Source organism: Nelumbo nucifera, chromosome 1 (assembly GCF_055504915.1).
Source record: "Nelumbo nucifera cultivar China Antique chromosome 1, China Antique-T2T, whole genome shotgun sequence".
Lineage (NCBI taxonomy): Eukaryota > Viridiplantae > Streptophyta > Magnoliopsida > Proteales > Nelumbonaceae > Nelumbo > Nelumbo nucifera.
Genome location: NC_142649.1, coordinates 8897961 through 8916259, shown reverse-complemented (window position 1 = coordinate 8916259; position 18299 = coordinate 8897961). Strand labels below are relative to the sequence as shown.

At 37.7% G+C, this 18299-nt stretch overlaps 1 protein-coding gene across 1 annotated transcript; it reads left to right on the top strand.

Annotated features, from left to right (window-relative positions):
- The first annotated feature begins 863 nt into the window (after nt 1–863).
- On the top strand, nt 864–12388 carry LOC104586802 (OVARIAN TUMOR DOMAIN-containing deubiquitinating enzyme 5). The gene is made up of 2 exons (XM_010244154.3): nt 864–1181; nt 11367–12388. Exons 1-2 carry the CDS (start codon nt 1042–1044, stop codon nt 12232–12234), a joined length of 1008 nt encoding a protein of 335 aa, XP_010242456.1. The 5' UTR covers nt 864–1041; the 3' UTR covers nt 12235–12388.
- The last annotated feature ends 5911 nt before the right edge of the window (nt 12389–18299 follow it).

Sequence of the window (18299 nt, the reverse complement as noted above, 5' to 3'; positions counted from 1 at the left end):
GGCCTTAATCTCAATATGACTCACAATCTTCCATTGATAAAAGTATGGAATTCCATGTTTCTAGAGCTTTCTGAAAGCATATATCACTTTAAATTTAATAAACAATGGTGAATCAGGGTCATTTCTTGAACCTCAAAGAGTGACCATTTCTCTTGTGATTTTTTTTCCAATGGTTAATAGAATATCAATACCAAAAACTGAACCTTTTAGTTTGTTTAATTCATCATGTTTCTCTTTTTTCTTTTAATTTGGTGATGTCACAATTGATCTATTGCTTTGTTTCTATAGACCTTTTACATTAGGGCCTTGTTCATTTGTAACAATGCAACTTACTTGGGTAAGTGCATTTACCTAGGTATTTGGGTAAATGCACTTACCCATGTTTTTTTTTTTAATTTTAGATTCTTAGGTAAATAATAAAATGATATTTTTACCCACAAAAAATAATTATTAAAATGGGTAAAATGGTTCCATCATGTTTTGTAAAAATTTCTCTAAGGTGAAAAAGTTACTTATCCATAAATAAGTTTTACCCAAAAAAATAAGGATAGTTTTACCATGGGACCCATTGCTTAAGGCAAAAATAATACGGGGAAACTGATCAATGGAAAAAAAATTACCCATTGACCAAATTTACGGCCCAGTATGTTTTTCTTGCTTATGTTCAGGCTAATTTTTGTCATTAACGTAAGAAGAGTTATGAGAAGATTGATAGGCATAAGGGCAAAACAGACATTTTAAAAAACAAGCACATTAAATAGGCTTTTGCGGAGATAGTTGCATATTTTCTAAATTGTACAGGGGATGTTTTTGATATTCTTTCCTCGGTAATAAAAGCTCTTTCGAGTGGTTGCTTAAGTATTTTTCTCTTTTTATTTGCATTTTACGCACGTTACAGTACACGTAGCCCTTTTGATTTGTTTCTTTTTCTTCTATGTGCAACAAGAGGGGCTGCTACCTGGTTCCTTGTATGTTTTGAGAGTCTACAATAGTGTCCGGCGCCTTCATTTTCTTCGTTTTTGGTTGATTCAGAAACCCGAAATGGACCAGAGCCAAGAGTTGGTGGATGAGAATTCTGAAGAAGTTATAGGAAATGTACCCCCGAAGAGTTCTGAAGAAAATGTAGGAACTGTACCCAAGGAGAAGCAGGAAACTCGGGAGGAAATGCTATCTAGGCACCGGTAACAAACTCTTCTTTATATGCTCTGTCTGTCTCCCTGATCTGTCTCTGTTTGGGTTTAAGAAAGATGAACTTATTGGCAATGCAAATACAGGAGGCAAAATAAATACTGTTTTTATTTTATCATTAAAAGAAGCTATTTATTGATAAAGAAAGGGTGTATTTACATCATTGAGTAGCCTCGGCTACCCCTTACAACAGAAGACAGAGAAACCCTAAAGATTTTGCTTTTCTATGTTACAACTGTGCCCAGAATACATGTTCTCTGTTCAGCCCTTGTTTTGCCAACTGATCAGCTAGATTGTTGGCTGATCATGGAGCCCGCTGAAATAATAACTGTAGGTCTTTTGACAGCTTTCTAAATTTTTTTTATCTCATTTCTGAACCACCATGGATGCTTTTCCTCTTTTCTCAGCCAGCTTAGGATTACTTTAGATTCACCTTCAATTACCAGCTTTTGAGAGCCTAATTCCACAGCTTTCTGTAGGCCAAACATGACTGCTCTGCTCTAGTGGAATCCCCTTCCCCAATTGGTCCTGAGAATAATCCCAGCCCCTATCATTTCTTAATACTCCACCTATCCCACAAGGGCCTGGGTTGCCAAAACAGCTGCCATCAAAATTCAATTTGAGGAAATCAGTTGTGGGTGGGGCCATTGTTCTACCAGTTTTTTCTTGAAAGAGGTAGAAGCTGCAATCACCCCCCAGGCAAAATAAATACTGTTTGCTACTTGGAGGTTTATTTTTATCTGGTAATGTGCTTGTATGATACTTGATTTTGTTAGTGAATTGATAGTAGAAAACATATAATTGTAATATGCATGAAATACAAATACTTGTTATCCTTTTAGATTTGTATTAGAATGGTAATTATTTGCATATTGAGATGCATGATTCTTCATTATGCCAATTACTTAATATGAGGTTCAATTTGCTTCCAGTTTATGCCCTTGTCAAAATATTTGTGTCTCAAGATTGTGGCCATCCTTTTCCCTTTTTTTTTTTTTCATTTTGTTCTGCTTATATATGCCATCTTTAATATGGTCATTCTATCATACTCCGCACTAGTTGATTCTATACAAACTTGGTGAAGATTGGTATTGTGAGCATCATTGGTATAGCTTCATAGGTTATTTAGAAATATGGGCTGCAGTGCAGCACTTATTAAGGAATCTTCATATTTAGTAATGGGGTTAATTGGGTTGGAGGTCCTGCCCTCCTTGGCTTCTGCCAGTCTGTAGAGGCCTTTTTTTGCATTTGCAATGAAACTTTCTTTTCATTTGTCTCTTTGAAGAAACTAGATTCTTGAAATAAAATTGGCCCTATTTACTCATAAAAAAATAAATAAAATTTGCCCTATTTGTGCAATCAGAATGGAGGACCCATGATAAAATACCTCATGTATCTTAGAAGCAAAGCTGGAAGCTATAGTATTTTGGTAACTATTTGCCAAATACAAGCATGGTTTTAAATTTCGTCAAAATTTTCAAAATCTTGACATTCCATTTCAGTTTGGTTTACCACTCAAATGAACCATAGATAGATGGATTTAGAAATTTAGACAAAATAGGAAAGCTTCAAAGAGATTTAGATCAGGGAAGTAGGAGAAATAGGCATTTGTTAGATCTTGATGTTGGAAAGGAGAGAAAATATAAATTTTCCAAGCTAGAAGAAAATTTTCTTGTATTTTTGTTCTGACTCTTGAAATTCTGATGAAATCTTGTGAAAAAGAAATTTATTAAGAGGAGTTCAAGATCATCTGAAACCAAATTCTATTTAGGACGCAAAGATACAGATACTGACATGGACATGTATAAAAGAAACAGGGATACAACTCCCCATTTCTAAGATCCTGGATATGGGAACAGCCGTATAGGTTTGAAACTTTGGATATCCAATTTAATAAGCTTGTGTCATGTAATATATGTAATATCTGGTTTTGGAGTATCGATCAAAAAAAATTTATCAATAAAAAAAATATCTGGTTTTGGAGCTAAGTATCACTTAATGATTACAAGAAAGGGCCATTACTCAATGCTTGTCCTAGTTATCCTGGGTTTTGGGAGGGGTGTGCTGGATGCAGACCTAACCTCTGGCATTTTTGGCACAAAGTGACCACTCTCAGACTCAAACTTGCTTTTATTGGTACTTATATCTTGCAAAATTTATTGAAATTCTAACATATAAAGACTTTTTATAGAGTGTTTTAAATCTGCAAGGTGCAAAAAAAAAGAAAAAACAAGTGCAGTGCAAAGGGCATGTTGCACACAAGGCAGAAGGCGAGGTGCATTCCTTTTTGAAGCTAGGTGCAAAATTTAAAAAAAAGTCAATGCAAAAATTGCAAAAAGATGTAAAAAATTCTATACATTAAGAAAATGCTAAAATAGTTAATTAAGAATCAAACTTTAATTTTAAACTAAATGTTTTAAAAATCCTATTAGCTCAGATTAACATACATAAACATAACATATAAAACACATTCAAACATGCTAAACTTTCAATTTATTAATTTTTTTCCCAATTGCATTATTTCAAATAGCTAATGTGATGTTAAACATCATTTATTCCAAATTCATCAAATTTTGTTCATTATTCATCCTAATAAAAGACATTTTAAAAGATAATTGAAATTATAAAATCATTTTTTGTGGGGATTAAGAATTTATGACCCTAACATGGACTTCTTCGCACTTGCCTGAAGGGGCTTGGTCCGGGGTCCAGGGGTGGAGCCCCAGCCTAGCCACTGTACTTAAAAAAGAACAAAAAAGTGCAAAATTTTGAAAAGGCACGCGCCTGAATCGAGACATAAGGCGTACCAGGTTCACGCCTAGGCACATTTAGGTGCAGGCCTTTTCAAAGGGGTTGTGCCTGGGCCAAGTATAATGTTTTTAACATACTACGTATAAAAACGTTATGCTATAATCTATAATTCTGAAGGGGGTTGGAATATGTCATGTGCCCAAGTGTCTGACTCAGCAAGATGAGAAAATGTTGACTCACAAGATATTGCTTTTGTTGCTAAGTAAAATTTTATGAAACGGGTTTCATCTTGTACATTAGCCATCCATTCATGTCAAATTAGAAAGGAGATACAAAGGAAATGCTACAGATTGAGTTTGTCTTGTGTACATTAGCTGTCCATGTCGGTACCCATTGTCACGTTGAGTTTGTCTCGTGTGAATAACACTTTTATTGTCTGCAAAGGATCTAAAATTTCCATTTGAGGAATGAATATCCTTAAAACAGAATGTGAGAGAGAATGGGCAGCCCAGTGCATGACGCTTCCACCAATGTGGGGTCTGGGAAGGGGCAGATATACGCACCCTAACCCCTGAACATACAGAGAGGCTGTTTCAAAGAATGTGAGAGCATCTGGTTGACAAACTATTACGTGTCTGGTAGTCCTACTTAGGTCATGGCAGAAACGAAATGATGTTTCTTTAACCCTGTTACTGAAATAATTAATAACAAACTTTTGGCTAGGAACTCTAAACTCCTATGTTCAAGAGACAAATTGATTCTTCTCAAGCATGTTATTGATAGCAAGCTCATTTACTCTCTCACCAATGACTTCTCTAGTCTGTTCTGGTCAAAATAAAAGAATGTAGTGTCCTTTTTAAGGGAAGAGCCCGATGTTGGTTTAAAACTAAATGGTTAACATTGTAAATAGACCTGTTCATGGGCCAGGCTTGGGCTTAGCTTTTGCCAAAGTTTCAATGGGTCCAACCTGAAGCCTGGCCCATGAACAGGTTTGATTGTAAAATATTAGTCACTATACAGTGAAGGATGGGAATCAAGAAACTCTAGCATGTAGAAATGGCTTCAGGTATAAAATTTGTTGAAATCTTTGACTGGGTAATGGTCTCTGAGCATCTTACTTTGAAAGGTAAATATATTATGTATTGCTGCTCAAAGTTGTCAAGGCGATGCCAAGGCGCCTGCCTAGGCGATAAGGCGCCCTTTGAGGCTCACCTCGCCTAATCGCCAAGCAGTTTTTTACTTTCTATTATAAAATACTTTTTGGTTCATTTTTTTGAGACTATAATTATAAAGTAGACATTATTAAACTAAAATAATCATTTTGTGTTTATATACTATTTTCTTTTTATTATTTTCTTATTTATTAGGGTTTAATGAACACAAACATTGCTAAATGCTGTGTTGAACCCTCAAAGACTTCAAAACCTGAACCAATAAGTAAGGAAGAACTTAAAATTTTATCTAATCAGCACATTTTCTTCTTCCATATATTCTTCTTCTTCTTCTTCTTCTTCTTCTTCTTCTTCTTCTTCTTCTTCTTCTACTACTACTACTACTACTACAACTACTACCAATACTTCCTCTTTTCTTCTTTTCCTATAACAAAAATAAGGGTTCAGCCCCTATATTTTTTGAATTTTATTTTCCTCCTTTTTCTTCTCATGAATATGTTGATTTTCTCTACTTCAATATGAACTTTATACTTTTCATATGAAAATGATGAATAATTATTAAGGAAATATGGTTATGGTACCCATTTATCAAAAAAAAAATATGGTTATGGTACCTAGGGAACTACCTAGGATCTATGTTTTTAACATAAAAAAAAATCCATTGCCTAGGTGACGCCTAGGCGACAAGGTGCCCCCCTGTCGCCTAGCCTTGCCTTGGCGCCTTGAAAACTATGTTGCTGCTTGTACCATGAGAAGAAGCTGAAGGTAAAAAGGGCACTACCCAATGTTTGTCTCAGCTTGCTCTTTTGGCACTTTTTTTGCACTGTGGCCACTCTTAGACTTGAATTGACATTCTTGTGCTTGTCAGTTTGAGATTTTACCATTACACCAAGCAATGACCCCCAAGAGCAAGCTGCAGTTCTGGTCTAGATATCAGGGAGATAGACAAAGGAATATTTATTCTTGGAAAAATTGTTGGTGGGTCTTTGATATTAAGATGCCAAATTTTGGTATGATGAATGGCATTACCAGTTTCTATTGATCAGTTTGGTCAATAATATGTTTATTTTTTACCATGTTTGAAGCTTTAGAATGTTCTAGATTGTCATGACACTCATAATTGGATCAGTTGGGAGGCTGCCTTCCTCCTGTTGTGCTTGATATCCAACATCTTAGGGTTTATTTCATGTCCAAACATTGTTAAAGGGGATAAGTGTCTCCTCCATGTCCATTTTGGTGTTGGTCAGTGGTGTTTCAAATTTCAACTGAGTTCTTTCTAGTTGGTCGAGGGATAAGGCAAGGAGATCCAATATCTCCAGTGCTATTTGTTTTGGTGGTAGAAGTTATAAGTATGATATTGACTAGTGGAAAATGTTGGGCTGATTGGAGGTTTCAGTTTGGGAAGACCAGAAATATAGTATTATACGCCTGCAATATGCTGATGATACCTTGATTTTTCTAAAGGCAGAGGTCAAGTACTTCATGCAAGAGCAGTTTTAAAAAACGTTTAATCTGCTTTCAGGGTTGAAAGTTAATCTCTCTAAGAATGTGATGATTGGAGTTGGAGAGATTTCTCTGGATCTTTTCACTACTGTTTTTATACTGGGCTGCTTTGTAATCTTTTCACTACTGTTTTTTCCGTAATATTCTTTTCAAGGTGCCTCTCCTTGGGATGCCTGTAGGCCCTGTACTAGCTATCATTTCTTGATTAATCAAATCACAATCCAATTATCAAAAAAAAAAAACAGATTTCTCAGGATCTTCTCGAGGAGTGTGCAGCTGAATTGGAATTTAGAATCGCTGAGTTTCCTTTTACACATCTAGGGCTGCTTATTGGAGCATGATCATCATCACCATCTATGTGGCAATATGTGATTGACAGAATTGATAACGGATTGGTTGATTGGAAGGGTAAGTTGCTAAGTTTTTCTCTTTAGGGGGCCATATTACGTTAGTTAAAATTATCCTGTCCACTTTCCTATTTACTATATGTCCTTGTTGAAAATACCAAATTCTATTGCTGATTGCTAGAAAAACTGCAGACTTGTAGAGGAATTTTCTTTGGAATGATGGGATGGAAAGAAGAAATATTTAGTGAAGTTTGGTTTGCAGACCAAAAAAATTTGGTGGTGATGAATGCTGTACACTATCTTTTTGCACATGGGCTTTTGGATTACACAAATAAATATACTTTAACCTTTTCAGAAAAAAAAGTTTGCTGAATTATTCAACAAGATGGTATTGGAGCAACTAGAAGACTTTGATAATGATGAAGATGTTGATATTGATCAAATCTGAAGTTGATTAAGATCAGATCTGAACTACGAGGTTCCTTTGGTGTTTATTCTTCTTTTTGATATTGTTCTTGGTCAGTTTTCATTCAGAATTTGTTTAGTTTCCTTTGTGCCTTTGATTTCCCCCTTGCTAGACCTGTTAATTTAATCTCCCTATTCTAAATCTTTCTCTTCTTGGGGTTCCTGTTATGGGGATTACTTATAGCAAGTTTGTAAATTATTGTAGATAGTAATTTCATTTTCAAAAATAGTAATCATGTTGCATCCTTAAATTGCCTGATTTTTAGAATATTTTTGGAGAATCATTTAGAATTTTTTGATGCCAAGGATGATGTTGTAGAAATTTTGCCCAAATTTCAAAAGAAAATCAGAAATTTACTTACGTATATTTCTGAAAATTGTTCTCTGGATGGTGACTTGGCTTTGTTAGTCATTTGCATATTTTTACAAAGGTAGGAAGTGATAGAGAGACTTTTTGTGAAGTTAGGGATCAAGTGCCCACCTCTTCTCCCTCTCTATATTAGTGTCAACTCAAATTGGGACTATACCTACAGTGTTTTTTGGGAGTGAGTTTTTAGTCTGTTGGCTGATAATTGGTGGAGAAATTATCCATTGTTGAATTGCCTGGTTTTAGATGATTTTTTTGGAGAATTAATTGAAATTTGGTCTGTCTTAAGGAAGGAGTCTTGATACTTTCCCCAAAAAAATGACGAAGAATCAGAGAAAGTTTTTTGTTCAATATTGGATGGAATCTGCTGTGGGACATAGGTATTTCTAGTATGCTTAATCATTTTAGAGCTTAGATGGGTGGATTCTTGAAGTTCCAAGACCTATAGAGTGTTTACGACAGTCTTGTTTTCCGTGCTATGGGGAAGAACTCAGATGTCCAGTTGAAGGTGGAGAAACATCAGATCTAACAATTACAAGAATTGGGATTGGTTCTTTGGTTATGATTTATTTCAGTTGAAGATACTTGGTGATGCATATTGCTGATTTTTTCAAGTGTTTCCAGCACTAAGGTTCTTTGTGCTTTTCACCATTCAGTGAAATTTCTGAAAGGCCAAGAATTTCTTGCTTTAGGGAGTGTTGAAAGTATTAGCTGTTTTTCCTTAAGTTTCTTAGGTCTTGTTTGGTTCATGGGAATAGGGGTCTGGGATTGGAATTGGTCATTCCGATTCCAACTTTTTGGTTGGGCGGAATCGGAATCCCATTCCCATTCCTGCTGGAATGGCATTCCCCCATTCCTTCCCCCTCCCTTGGGAATGAAATCCCATTCCAACTTATTCCAATTCCGATTCTGATTTCTGTCTGAACCAAAAAGACTGGTAATAAGCCATTCAGATTCCAATTCCAAGGGATTTTGATTCTGATTCCGACTGCAAACCAAATGGACCCTTCTTTTTCTTTATAAGTTTTCTTATGTTTCTTTTTTACTTTATGAACTTATTCTTATTGGGCCATGGGCCTGTTTTAGTTTTTTATAGCTCCTTTCTTTCTGCCACCTTACTAAGGACACTTATGTAACTTTTCACATATTTGCAACAACTATAGAAGACACTAGAGAATGATCACCCTGTACCAAGTACGGGACCATTGTAAATTTAGGTTTTTTTATTTGATATTTTTTTGTTATATAGATTTTTTATTTAATATAAGAGATTAAATCAGGTTTTATTTCTATACATTAACCCACTTTATGGATCCTACACCATTTGAAATGAGCTTTTTTTTCCTTTTTAGTGGAGGTAAATACCATTTGAAGCTCATACTTTTTTTTGAGAGTAGGTAGACATGTTTAAAAAAGAATGTTTCTATTTGAGAGTGGAAATAACCATGCTTTTGATTGGAGGCGGGGGGTCATTTTGTGCTCCACTATCTATTTGATTCTCTCTTCTCTCCTTTTCTTTCATTCTCTTATTCTTATATCTTTGCTATTCTCTTATTTAACACCAGATTTTTATTCTTTGATTAATTGTTACTGAATTATTTGAAAAGAGTTCTTCTAGGAAAGATTGAAAAAGGAATTGTTTCTCCTGGGGAACCTGATGCTACGTAGTGGAAGGAATTTAAGGCCATGTTTGGGAGTGTTTAAAAATAAGTGCTTGTTTCGGCCGGGACCACACCATTAAGCACTTATTGGTGTTTGGGAAATAAGCCTGAAACAAGTGCTTATTTTGTAAGCCCAAATTTCCATCTGTTTTTAAGTGCTTAAACAATAAGCACTTATTCGATTTTTTTTCTACCAAAACTATCCCCATTTAGTTTTTACAATTCCATTTGTGCCCTTAGAAGAATCCCAGTTCAAAGGTACTGCAGTTGAAGAATCAGTTTGAACGGTGACTGATTTTCTCTCCAGATTCCGTTCTTCGATATCAATCTGGTGGAGCACGAGCAGCAGTGGATTTCTTCTCTGCTGAAACAGGGCTGCATGCCAGAGCGTGTATTCACCTTATGGGTTTTTTTCTCCACAGAAACAGGATCCACAGGAGCAGCAGCGGTGGCAGAGCTGAATGCCGGATTTCTCCTGGGTCAGAGAGGGAAGGCGTCGCTGTTCTGTTTTTTGTTTTCTTTCTTTCTTTCCTTTCTTATTCGTTCTTTTTCTTCCTTCGTTCCAGGCAACCCAGGCCTGAACTGATTTGTCCTCCCCTGTTCTGTTTCTGCCGCTGGGTTGGTGGCATCATATCCTCGTCACTGGAAGCAGAGAGAGGGGGATGTATCTGAGCGAGCGTTGAAGTCGAGCAAGTTTCTGTTCCCTTGTTCATCTTCATCTTGATCAACCTCCACTCCCTCCTCACACAAGATCCTTCTGTCATTTTTCCTTCATCTGTAACTTTTTTTTAATTGGGGTTTTCATTGTTGTGCCTGATCGGGGCCATTGCCAGCTACCCATCTCTATTTTAAATTTTCTTTCCAAAGATCCATGTTTTGTTCTCCACAATTCAGATATTTGAGGGTATGGGTCTTGACTCGGGATCCATCTACATCTCTTGAGATTTTATTGTGTCAGAAACCTATCATTATCAAGGATCTGCCTTCATTTGCTTTCAGTTCTTTGGCTTCACCCCGTAAAAACTCATTCTTGTCTATTTGCTACCTCTGACTAACAGCTGTAGTAGATGCTTGACCACTCCTAGCAGTCGTGATTCGACACTATGCAAAGTTTACCTGAACGAGTAGTTGTAGTCGAAGTCGAGCGTCAACTTTCTGTTCCCTCATGGCTACTGTCCGGAAGAACAGAGGCACTTCGATCCTTGTCCAAAGAGAGAGAGAGAGAGAGTACTAAACACCCAATATGAAATAAGTGCACACTTGAAAAAGCTGGGTGACAAATGCAAATAAGTGCTTATTCGAATAAGCACTTGTTTTTAAGCACTTATTCTATAAGCACTGCCTAAGAATGGTTTATTCATTGTAAGGTCTTTTTATAATGCTTTAATAAGTAATCTGGCTAATAGAACTGAGGTAAAAGGTTTTTGAGGCAACCCTACCCCACCTATGGTTAAGGCTTTTGCTTGGGTGGTAGTAGTGAACAACATTCTGACTATTGACCAACTGAAGAGGAGGGATTTTCAGTTACCTAGCATCTGTTATTTATGTTTCAGTAATGAGGACTCAAATCCAATTTTTGGTAGAAACAATATAATCAATAAGATCCATTAAATAAGTAATTTTGCTGTACTATTAGCGCATTCACCTTCAAGGGCATGTAGGAAGGTCGGTCATTTATGCCGATTCCATTATGACCTTGTGCTAGTAAATGGTTTTTAGCTTTAACTGAAAAACCATGGCTTGCAAAAAGAGTTTTCTGTTTTTTTTTTTTTTACCTTTTTCAAAGAAAATTACAGTGGCTATTCTCTAACTACCAATATGTGATTCAGCTTCTCCATGAAATTGTTTTATCAAATTACTTTTTTAAGGAAATATTCTTAATTACTAAACTTCAAGATATGATTGTTTGTAGGAAAGAGATCACCCAGTTACAAAACAAGGAAGTTGCTTTAAAAAAGGCAGCTGCTAAAGGAAGCAAGGCTGAACAGAAGGCCAAGAAGAAACAGGTGGAGGATGAGATATCTCGACTTTCTTCGAAACTCAAAGAAAAGCATGCAGAGGAACTTGCTTCATTAGGCTATACCAATAACAATGTCATGGAGAACAATAATCTTGATACTTTGGTGAAGGCAATAGCTGGAGTATCTGTGACTAGTCAACGTGACAATTCAAAACCCAGTAGGAGTGTAAAGAGGCGTGAGAAAAAAGCTCAGCAAGAAGCAACAAGAGAGCAACGAATACGGGAAGAACAGAGTAACATTGTTAGCGATCGTATAATTGAAAACGAGAAATTGGAGAGAAAGATTGAGCCCCTCGGATTGAAGGTTAATGAAATAAAGCCAGATGGACACTGTCTCTATCGGGCTGTTGAGGATCAACTGGCCTATTTTTCAGGAGGTTGTTCACCTTACAATTATCAACAACTTCGGCAAATGGTGGCTGCTTATATGAGGGAACATGCATCAGATTTCCTTCCCTTTTTTCTGTCAGATAATAAGATGGAAGAAGATTATGATAATTCACTTTCAGAAAGATTTGAAAAATATTGTAGAGAAGTGGAATCAACAGCAGCATGGGGAGGACAATTAGAACTGGGTGCTTTGACCCATTGCTTGAGAAAACATATCTTGATCTTTTCAGGATCCTTCCCAGATGTTGAGATGGGACAAGAATACAAGTCTAACACTGAGATTGGCTCCTCTAATCCAAGTATCATGTTGTCATATCATAGGCATGCATTTGGACTTGGCGAGCATTACAATTCTGTTATTCCAATGTGATCAATGTTGTAGTTTATTGTATCTTTTCTGAGAGAACGTCTTTTTATGCGAGTCATATTAACCATTCCTTTTTCTTTTTTGTACGACTTTATATTCATATTTGGTTTTGTTTTAAACTTAAAACCTTATTAATACAGTTTTGCATTTAGGGTAATTTGGTTTCCATACTATAATTTATGGTATTTCTAGTGATTTTCACATATAAACATTATACAAAGAATGGAATTAAGGTTCAAAATATCGATACACCCAATACGTTGGTAGGGGCATATCGTGCAATATTGATACTGTTTTTTTACTTTTTTTATTTTTTTTTTAAATCGGTTCAGGGAGGCCGGTTTCAGGCTCCTCCACCCCCTGAACCGGTCAGAACCTTGATACATCCACTGTAGGGACGTATTGGAGAGGTCCCGAAACAATACATATCGGCTGATATGGGCCGATATTTTGAACCTTGAATGGAATTAAAGTTTTTCTTTTTTTATGCCAATTGAAACTGTCGAAAACTCCAGCAAGTGTATAATGTTAGCTCCATGCAAACAGATTGCATCGAATCTAGACGGGTCTATTCAAATTTGAACCGATAATCTAAATTTGATACAATATCCTGCTGATAAAAACATAGATTTGATTTTGACCCAAGAAAGTTGGGTTGGGAATTTGTTTACTGATGGGCCCAATGTAGTTGAAATTCTTAAAATCAGGGCAACCTAACTTGCACCCCTTGCTAGTCCACTATTTTTCAAGTCATGATAAACAGGATTATGTTAGAATATTTAATTTTAACATAAAAAAATAAACAAGCCCCCACTATGATACCGGAGAGTCATGATACCTGAAACTTAGATAACCAATACTGGCTTAACATCACAAAATATCTTCTCTCTCTCTCCTGTACATTGTAAATTTGTAATTTTCTAATTTTAATTTCAACTTTTTTTTTTTTAATTTTGTGAGACCTATATGAAATAATACAATGTGCAGATATATGGTCAACGAACTTAACCTTTTTTTTCTTTCTTGATCAAAACGGTTGACCTGTTTCCCTTCTAAAAGGAGCTGAAAATAGTCTTCACTCGCTATAAAATTAAGATGGAGTATTAACATACTATAGATTGAAATTTTTAAGCTTCCTGTAGTGAAAGAAAATCAAATCAACCAACGGTGAAGATTGAAGACTCATGCAGTGACTGATTATTCACGAGCAACTACAACTTGTTTTCCAACATTGCGCCCGGTGATGAGTCCTATCAGAGCTGCGGGCCCGCTCTCAAGACCTTCAACTGTGTTTTCTACATAGACAATTTTCCCTTCTCTGGTGTATGGGAGAATAAACTCTAAAAACTTGGGGTAGAGGTGATAATAGTCAAAGACAATGAATCCTTCTAGGCGGATTCGTTTGGTGATAAGACAAGACAATTTGTGAACTCCCTCAGGCTTTTCTAGGTTATATTGGGAGATCATCCCACATGCAGCAATGCGGCCATGGAGTCTCATGTTGAGAAGAACTGCATCAAGCATGTTACCTCCTATGTTCTCAAAGTATATGTCAATGCCTTGAGGAAAATACCTGAGAACGATCAAACAGCAACAAACACTATCATGGATCAAACATCAAAGTAAAACAGAGATAAAGGAACTGTGATCCTAAACAACAGTGGCATTTCAAGACAAGACAAATACAATGTAGTGATGCACTAAGTCTACCCGACCAATTTCACAAAATGCAGGAGGATTCAAGAGTGTAAAGGTTCTCAATGTGTTGGGGGCATGGAGATATTGGCAATAAGTGGTGGTGGTTATTGCATGTGAATTACCTAAATAACTAGTTTTACTTGGGGAACAAAGGGAATGTTTCATACCATTAGCCATCATTGTTTAGAGATGATTGCATATTTTTTGAAAAGGTAAGGTAAAGTTTTATTGAAAGCGCATAACAGAAAAAGGAAAAAGTATACAAATGAGGCCTCTACAAGCCTCTACCGCCAAGCCCAAGACAAGGCAGGCCTTCGGAGACCTCTTCAAGCCTCAACAAAGGCTAGAACCAAAAATCCACCCAAAGAGAAAAGCAACCTAAATAGGACAAAAGTACTATCCTAACTCAGCACACCAAAAACAAGAAAAGGCTGCAAATCTTCCTCTGCCTCGTCTACCCCTTCCTCTTACACTTCTCACACTCCTATTACCTTTCAAGCCACTAGACGGATTTGTAACCTTTACATCATAGAACAAATCCAAGTATTTTGACTTTCTGCTACCTGGGAGGTAATCCAAACTACCGGATGACCAATCCGAGCTATAGCTCAAGGATTCAGTCTCATCTTCTGCAACAGGGCTGTCTACTGTGATTGGTTGAATCAGTTTGGCCACGTTGAAACCTTTGACTTGAACTACTCACGAACCTGGACGTACTGCAATTCATCTAATGACACCCCAAGCAATTTCCCGAGGCTCATAAACTTCTCCACCTGACTAATGCCTCTCTCCGATTCTTGGGATCCACCCACCAAATCCGAAGAAAGAGTAGGGTTTTCCTCCGAAGGATTCAAATGTGATTGACACTCAGGGTCTGTTTGATTGCTGAGAAAATTGGACTGAGAAAGGATGGGATGAAAAATGTTGGGATGAGAAAAGGAAAATTTATTTTCTTAGTTAATTATAATGTGTTTGTTTGCTGAAAAAAATTTTGTGAGAAAATCCACTTTCTAGTGTTTGTTTTGCAAGAAAATTTTTTTGAGCTGATTGTCGCCAATAATCAGAGACAAAACTTTGGATCGCCGCCAGCAAGATTGGATCCAGAAATCCGAAATTACTAGAGATTTCAACTGTCCTGAGATAGCCGACAACCATTGAGACATGAAATTAACCGTCGTGAGGTAGAGATCGTCGGATTCATTGTCGGCGTCGGCGTCGGGTATCCCCCGAAATGGTTTTTCAACGCCAATAGAGCCACCGAGTTCTCTGGATTGCTCAGCACAAGGATCACAGTCTGCTTCATTATGATCTTTGGCATGTTCAACTGTTCCATGCTGGGATGGCGCATCTTCAGAATTCCTGGCGATGGTTGGCTGGGATTGGGGCTTAGAAGCGAGATAGAGCTTTCTCCCGTTTTGTTTGGAACAACCATTGTCTCCAATGCCTTCCTCTTGTTTGAAATCAGGGTTAGGGTTAGGATTTGAGCTAGTGGGGGTGGTGGTGCTGGAGATGCGAAACAGAGCTTTCTCCCGTTTGTGGAGGAGAATCCTGAAATCTTTGAGGGAAATGCAAGGGATTGGCATGAGCCATCGCCGAGGGACGTCGGGCACCCTGTGCAGGTTTCCTCTATACAGTGAGATCGCCACCATCTCGTTACTCGAATATCGATTGATCAAAAACGACGACGACCACCCTTCTGTTCCGTTTCCTATTGCTTCTTTCTATTCGGAATTTGGACTCTCGAGTTTCGATCTCGGATTTCGCCCCTTTTCCTCCTCTTTTGATGTTTCTCGACCGCCTGAAGGCGAAGGGCGCCACCTTCGTGAGGGAATGCCTTTTTTCTTCGTCCGATTGGAATCTATTTTACACCGCATCCCACCTTGTATTAGATTGCTCAGCTTGCATTTTCTTAGCGTTTTCTTTTCTCACCGGGGTCGCACTGTTTTGGTGCGACCCCACTCACTTAATTTTGGGATCCCGCGTCCCTCTTGTTTCTCATCCCAAAACACTGTTTACCAGTAAACAAACACAAGAAAGGAAGAATAATTCAGGAATATTCCCTTTTCTCATTCCTTTCTCAGCAATCAAACAGACCCTGAGGGTCTGTGGGCCCTCACTCTTTGTGGGCCCAAGAATGGGCTTGAATCTGCTCCACACAGTGCATAGTGGAACCAACCTCCTTGCATCACTGACACATGGGCTTAGAACTGATGACGAGTGCAAGCCAATAAGCCTCGTATGGACCACATTTGAATAACCTGAAGTAAGAGGCCCTTTAAAAGATAGAATTCTGTCTGGGTTTGGGCTTAAGATGATGGGCCCACTTGATCTCTCAATGCGTGCTTATTCATCGGGACGAAGCAATGATTCAAAATTTGAATTGCCCGCCTTCACCGGTGACTTACGCGGGAAGACGATAGATAGAGGAACGATTGGGAGGGTTAATGGTGATGGGCTATCCAAGAGACTACCAGCGGTCGAGGATACAACCCCTTCCCTATCCACCGATTGGAACACTAGTGGATCCTCTTCCTTACGCCTTTTGCGACGCCTTCTACGACGTCGTTTTGGACCTCTGTTTTCCTTCGAAATAGGTGAAGGTCTTTGGGCACCTCTAATTACCGCTGATGTTGGTTGATCGGAGCGACGATCCCCAACGCTTGAGAATCGAAAAAGCCTCTCCGTGTCGCAGGTTGCACCTCTTCTTAACCACTCTCCATTTAAAGGGTCTGAAGCAGAGTTCCGCTTCCCTGTTTTACTATCACCATCTTCGACTGCAAGGCCAAGAACATAACTTGTGCCCAGAATTTCTAAACCAACAAATTTTGGAACGTCATAGACTGACCTGCTCCTTGAAAACGGCAGGACACCACGCATGGAGAGGTATTCCAAATACTCTAACCCACCAGCGTCCATATCCGATTGCTTGCCTATCGCTGCAACCTAAGGAGCTCCACCTGGAAAGGGTAATACGAGAACCATTGAACCATGCCTTACCGGAAAGTAATGCCCCAGTCGCTTCCGTTTCTGAAGAGAAAATTAGGAGAACTTTGTTTCCTTCCAACTGCCTCGCTTGTGGCTTAACCTGTGTTTTCCACATCAAGGAAGCCCAACTCTCCACTTCTTGAATAGGAGGGCTTAAACCTGGAAAACCAATAACTAGGCATTGGGGTAGAAAGATTTCACGCTTCCTCAGTCCCTCCTCCAAAACTGCCACTTTGATTGAGGCCCCATAAACTCTCACACAAGCTCTTCCTTCCTCTGAGACACCCAAAGTAGCCATCCTCAGGCTTGTTCTCTACTTCCAGAAAAAAACGCAAGCCTTCTTACCAAAAAAATAAACAAGAAAAATGCAAGCCTAAAACATACTTGAGTGATTGAACTAGATTAAGGTATCAAAGGTATTATAAACATTAATTCATCAAGGAGTTTGATTTGAACACATCTCTATAGCTAAAAAGATGGGGCAAATACACCCTGTAGTTCAAGGGATGTGAGACTTGGCCCCCTGTACTACGAATAAAATGGTCATAACTCAACTTTCCCAAAACAGATAGGATTCACAATATCTTGGTCTTATTGGATGTGTAACTATAAAACCTATATATTGACTCCAAAAATAATACAATTGGATGTGTTGTTGCTCAACATTCAGGCTGCAAGATTAATAAAAAAAAAAAAGAAAACATTCAGGCTGCAAGAAATTTGTTGAATCTGCTAGTTCCAATATTTTGAACTTCAAGTACTGTTTAAATTACTATAGCCTTTAAGATAATTAAACTTGTTCCATTATACCACAAACTAGAAAATAGTAACTCTTAAAATATGAAATCAAGTACATAAAACTGCCACTGGTGATGGAATCTAGAAAAAAAGTTGATCTATACTCAACCTCCCCTATGGTTTTTGTGAAATATTAAGACCTCCCCTTTTACTCAACCCTAGGGATGTTAGTTGATTGGGTTTAATTGAAAACCCACATTGACCCAACTCTTTTTGGGTTAGGGTCAGGTCAACCGTAATAAGGTTGAGGTGAATCCATAACAAAACCAACCAATTGGCGTTGCAGCGTTTTTAGAGATAGCCTTGGTTGAGTATAGATGCACTATCTTGTTTTTGCTCAGTTCAGTTTAAGGTTGAAACTAATTTCGGTTTGGGTACACTATATGAAGACTTTACAATTTTTTATATATTTATTTGTTACACAAAAGGTGCTCATATATTTATATTTATTGGTCTAGGGATGATGCTAAGCGCCTAGCTGCAAAATTATAATTCACTGTAGCAAATGTTGTTAAGAGAATGGAGGTTGGTATAGTGCCATTCTCTGTTGAGAAATACCAAGTTTCCACTGTTTATAAGCTAAAGCT